Below are 6,346 nucleotides of genomic sequence, written 5' to 3'. Positions count from 1 at the left end.
TGAAAAGTCTTAAAGACTTTAAGTCTTCAAACCAAATGCAGACCCAAGGCAAAGACTTTTGAATGTGAACATTGTGTGTGGACGTAGAATTTGAAGGCCTTTCACACTTCATTTTAGGTCCTTTTAATTGGTGTTTAGCATTTGTTCCTTGTTAATTAAGTAGACAAATTTTGAAAGAAATATGTTAGAAAAATATGTTTTAATAACTATTTTTTTTTATAACCTGATATTTTCTAAATGGTTTTTTATTTTTTTATGTTTTTTTATATTTCACAAATATTAAAAAAAATCATTTCAGATTATAAGAAAAAATTATTAATATTTAATTGTCAAAATATTACTATTCTACTCATTACAAATGTCAATTTCTTTTTGTAAATTTAGTATAGAGAAGTACATTGTTAGAGAGATAACGGAAATATAAGAAGACACTGCACCACCATATATAGGCTATTCAGCATGCTTAACCAATAACCACTTCTCTCTGATAAAAAAAAAACATTTATTTCTTATACAAGACTTTGTGTGAGGATGAATTCCTCCATTTTGATTACAGTGTTTGTTCACCTTTGTTGGCTTTCACTTTTTTTGTCAAGTTTGGGTGTTTGCAGAGAGACCATGTGCATCGGAAGTGAGAGAGAGACATTGTTGAAGTTGAAGGATGATCTCACAGATCTTACAAACAGGCTTTCTTCTTGGAATGCTACTTCAAATCCCAATTGTTGCCACTGGGATGGAGTTGTCTGCAACAACATTACATCTCACGTTGTAGAGCTTCACCTTTATACTCCACTTCTCGATGAGGGCTTTGGTTATGCATTCCATGAAGCTTATGCACAAGCACAAGAAGAGTTTACTGCATCTCAATTTGGTGGAGAAATAAATCCTTGTTTGGTGGATTTGAAGCATTTGAATTACTTGGACTTGAGCCAGAACCGTTTTGAAAGTATGCCAATTCCTTATTTCCTTGCAACAATGACTTCCTTAACTTATCTCAACCTTTCTTGTGCTGGATTCATGGGGGACATTCCTCCTCAGATTGGGAATCTCTCTAATTTGCTCTATCTTGATTTGAGTTATGTCACCGGGGGAACAGTTCCTTCTCAGGTGGGAAATCTTTCCAATTTGATTTACCTTGGCCTTACGGATGTGTTTATTGAAAATATTGATTGGCTATCAAATCTTTCAAAACTTAAATATCTTCATTTGGAACGGGTAGACCAAACAGTTAATTGGCTTCACACTCTCGAAACTCTTCCTTCTTTGACGAATCTACATTTAGGATTATGTACACTTCCTCATTATAATCAACCATCCTTTCTTAACTCATCTCTCCTAACTCTTGATCTTTCTCGAACGAACTATTATCCTTCAATTTCTTTTGTCCCAGAGTGGGTGTTTGGACTAAAGAAACTTGTTTCTCTTACTTTAAGTTCTAACAAATTTGAAGGCCCAATTCCCAATGGTTTTCAAAACCTCACACTTCTTGAAAATCTAGACTTGTCTGGCAATTCATTCTCATCTATACCTGATTGGTTTTATGGTAATTTTCGTCATCTCATGTTCTTGAACTTAAGGGACAACAAGTGGCATGGTACTATTTCTGATGCCTTGGGAAATATGACTTCTTTGGTTGAACTTGATTTGTCACACAATCAACTTGAAGGTCCAATTCCAACTTCTTTAGGTAATCTCTGCAAATTAAGGAAGATAGATTTCTCATATCTCAAACTAAACCAACAAGTTAATAAAATTTTGGATATTCTTACTCCTTGTATTTCCCATGGACTCACAACACTTCAAGTAAGAGGTTCTCAACTTTCAGGCCATTTTACAGATCAATTCAATGATTTTAAAAGTATTGTCACACTACATTTGCAAGAGAACAAAATTAGTGGTGAACTTCCAAGATCATTTGGAAAACTTTCATCATTGAGATTTCTTGGTCTATTGCAAAATCAATTTAGTGGACATCCATTTGAAAGTCTAAGATCACTTTCTAAATTGTCATACCTTGACATTAGTGACAATCATTTTGAAGGAGTTGTCACAGAAAATCATCTTGCAAATCTTACCAGCTTGATTGAATTTCGTGCATCAGGAAACAATTTAACTTTAACAGTGGATCCAAGTTGGCATCCTACTTTTCAACTTACCCGTTTGGATATGAACTCTTGGCAATTAGGTCCTAACTTTCCATCATGGATTCAGTCACAAAACAAACTTCGTTATTTAGCAATGTCTAACACAGGGATTTTAGGTTCTTTTCCCACTGGGTTTTGGGAAACATTTTCTCAAGTTTCTTTTCTAAACCTTTCTCATAATCATATCTATGGTGAGCTTGGGGCTACGTTAAGAAATCCAATATCTGTCATTGTTGTTGATTTAAGTGCAAATAATTTAAGTGGCAAGTTACCCTTTCTTTCAAATGATGTGGTATCACTAGATCTTTCGAGCAATTACTTCTCCCAATCCATGGATGATTTTTTATGCAAAAGTCAAGATTGGTCAATGGAATTATCATTTCTCAATCTCGCATCAAATAATTTGTTAGGAGAAATACCCGATTGTTGGGGAATTTGGCCACATCTAGTGGATATAAATTTACAAAGCAACAGTTTTATTGGGAACTTACCCCCATCCATAGGTTCCTTCATGGGGCTGAATGCTTTAAGCCTTCGTAACAACTCACTCTCTGGAACATTTCCTAACATTTTGAAGAATACAAGTGAATTGAATTTGTTAGATCTTGGGGAAAATAATTTTTCAGGAACAATTCCATCTTGGGTTGGAGAACGTCTTATATACATGAAAGTTCTTATCCTTCGATCAAATAGATTTCTGGGTTACATTCCTCAAAAAATATGTGATATGAGTTCTCTTCAGATTTTGGACCTTGCACAAAACAATTTGATTGGAAACATACCTACTTGTTTCAATAGCTTGAAGGCCATGACACATATGAATACAAATCCTCTTATCCAATATTTTGCTGTTACTAATACATCTGAGTATTCATATTATAGTACAGCCAAGGTGCTCCTTTGGTTGAAAGGAAGAGGAGACGAGTACAGAAACATTCTGGGATTGGTAACGAGTATTGATTTGTCGAATAACCAATTAGTGGGTGAAATACCAAGAGAAATCACAAATTTAATTGGATTGGAATTTTTGAACTTGTCCCACAACCAATTAATTGGTCATATTCCTCAAAGCATCGGTGATATGAGATCATTATTGTCCATCGATTTCTCAAGAAATCAACTTTTTGGTGAAATCCCTCGAACTCTTTCAAATTTGAACTTTCTGAGCATGCTAGACTTATCTTATAATCATTTGAAGGGAAAAATTCCAACAGGAACTCAATTGCAAACCTTTGCTGCCTCCAATTTTATTGGCAACAATCTCTGTGGCCCACCACTACTCATCAACTGCACCTCCAATGCAACTACTGATAATTTTGATCACAATGGCAAAGGAAGTGATAGGCATAAGGTGAATTGGTTTTTTATCAGTATGACAATTGGTTTTGTCATGGGATTTTGGATAGTAATTGGTCCTTTGTTCATTTCAAGATCATGGCGTCATACCTATTTTCATTTTCTTGATAATGTGTGGTTCAAACTTCAATCTATTTTCTGATGCATGCAATATCACTGTATAATAATGTTGAGAAATAAAGTTGTCATGAGAGAGCTTGGTTGCTTTTATTTCTGGTTCATTTATGTTTTTGTTTGATTTTTGAGATTTGAAAGGTTATGTAAATTCTGATATGTATGTCAACGAAAAAATTTACATTAAATTTATTATAGATAAATTGTAGTTAATTTTGTGACAGAAGTTATAAGGTTAAAAATTGTAATCCTCTATTGGAAAACGTTAAAGAATATGGATTTAAATTGAACTACTTGACACTCTGGTAGAAAATACAAGAACCAACATCAGATGCTTATCTTAATATTATATTAAAACATTAGTATTCTATTTAATGAATAAGAATTATTTTGTGGTAATTGTTAGCATAACTTAAAATGATTCTAATTGATTAGTATTGTATTTAGGTTGATGAGTCTTTTTGACCATTTTTCCTTTCTTTGATTTTTGTTTTGTTTGTACTGTGTGTTAAAATTATGAAGATATTGTTTCTGCAGATTAAAAGTGGATCTTCTTCACGCTCAGCGAATGTTTCTATTTTTCTTATCATGCTTTAAGCGCATCTTTTAGACATAGCGTGTGTTTCTGTTTCTTTTCTATTTTTCTGTTTTGTTCTCCTTTCTGCTATATATCTGTACAAAGTTATGGATTATTTTAAGTGTTACTCTTGCCTTAATTTTTTAATCAAATATCTCTATGCAGTTCTGGAATTATGTTTTTCATTAGTATTCTATTAATGTTTCTCACAATTTTATTCAACCTTAGTTAAAACAAAGTGAGCACATAAGCAACTCAATGAAAAATACTACCAGAAAAATCAAGGTAAATGCATAAACCTTGTCACACAAATGACAATAGAAATACATGTATTTTAAATAAAATGAGCATTAAGATGTTCAACGAAAATACTACCATATAAATCAAAGTAAACACGCAAATAAACAAACACTATATTTTAGCCCAATTTAAACAGAAAGTACCTTAGAAAAAAAAAAAACAATTTAAGATAGAGCATAAAGCAAGAAATAAAATTCAACAACAATTATGTAAACATATTTACGTTAGAGTAAGTATTATATATTTCTTCTATAACTTTTGAAACAACTTCGACAAACATCGAATCCTAAACGAACACAATTTTAATTTTATATATTAGTGCAAAATAGACCTATTAGAATACGATATTAAACCAGTTGTGGTGAACCAATGTAATCCAAAATCCACAACCCAAAACTGTTTGATCTCTTTCGTTTTCCATCCGTGAGCTTTTTTGTTTTGTCACATTTGCATAATCTTCTTTTCAACGAGGTCATCATTATTCTTTTTCATCTCCCAAGTGTCTAATTAATTTTGACTTTTCAGTTTCAGGTATTAGATGGATTGTTTTATAACTCATAATATGTCTTTCACATATTACATCAACGTAACTGATGTAATATACATATCTTTGATTAGAAATCACAAACTATATTCAAAGACGTCTAGTGTGTTACTTTTTACCTATTTCAAAACAAAATAAAACTATATTAAAAAATTAGCACCATCCAACCACCGGATGCAAAAATTAAAAACAAAATTGTACTCAAAGACAGTTTGTGTTAGTTAATTAACTCCTACCTATGATGTATCCACACTTCAATCTGGATTATGTATCTGTGTCCTACACGTATCATGCTTGATACTTTATGATATTTTATCGATATTTGTCAATAAAGTATTCAATTTATAAAGTTGTAGTACATTACAATAAATTTTTTTAATAATGACTAATTTTAGTAGAAAAAAATAAGTAGTCACTATATAATGACTGATTTAGATACCAATTTAAAAACTAAAAATTATTAGCAACTAAAATAGTTCCAAAAACATAAAATTTGTCTTTAAATTGATAATTAAAATAGTTTTTATTATGAATTGATTTATAAATTGGTTACTAACATTAGCTACCAAGATTTTAACTACCAAAATAAGTGGTTTCTAAATTAGTCACTAACATTAGCAATTAGGTTTTGGCTACTAAAATAGTTGGCTTCTAAATTGGTCTCTAACATATTTTTTGTTACTAAAATTGGTTATTATTTAAGAATTTTCTTTTAATGGTATGTTATGATAACAATAATTTATATTTTTTATGTTGACAACTTTAGTATATATAGTTTTATTTTGGATTCACACAATAATGATCATATATTTATTATGTTTTTAAGAATCATTGTTCATTTTTCAAGATTCATATATCACGTATCTATAACATATCATGTCCTATTATTGAAAACAAACTTATGGACATATCGAATAGGTATCATATCTGATACACGTATCATATTCGTGCATCATAAACTCCTACTTTTTACTTTAGTTTTATTATGACCTGGAGTTCTTACATTCTCCTTAGTCTTAAACTCAAAAGAGTATCGTCGAGGAATAATTTACAAATTCACTCTTTCAACTTTAATTTTATTATTTTATGTATATTTCTGAGTTACAAAAGAACGATGTTTAAAATATAAAATAAAATAAGAATTAAAGAAAGTAGTTTGAAAAATAATATTTAAATAATTAAATATGAATTAAAATATCATAAACAAATATAATAACAAAAAAATAAATTAATAAAAATAATTAGTGTATAACTAAAGATAAAAAAATAACGTAATTATAAATTAACGAAGATGATGAGTGCTTAACTGGA

At 30.6% G+C, this 6,346-nt stretch overlaps 1 protein-coding gene across 1 annotated transcript; it reads left to right on the top strand.

Moving 5' to 3' along the window:
- Positions 1-488: 488 nt before the first annotated feature.
- LOC114182533 (receptor-like protein EIX2) lies at positions 489-3,691 on the top strand. The gene has a single exon (XM_028069423.1). It carries the CDS (start codon positions 532-534, stop codon positions 3,640-3,642), a length of 3,111 nt encoding a protein of 1,036 aa, XP_027925224.1. The 5' UTR covers positions 489-531; the 3' UTR covers positions 3,643-3,691.
- The last annotated feature ends 2,655 nt before the right edge of the window (positions 3,692-6,346 follow it).

The sequence above is a fragment of the Vigna unguiculata genome, chromosome 4 (assembly GCF_004118075.2).
Source record: "Vigna unguiculata cultivar IT97K-499-35 chromosome 4, ASM411807v1, whole genome shotgun sequence".
Classification (NCBI taxonomy): domain Eukaryota; kingdom Viridiplantae; phylum Streptophyta; class Magnoliopsida; order Fabales; family Fabaceae; genus Vigna; species Vigna unguiculata.
This window is presented reverse-complemented; position numbering and strand designations above follow the sequence as displayed.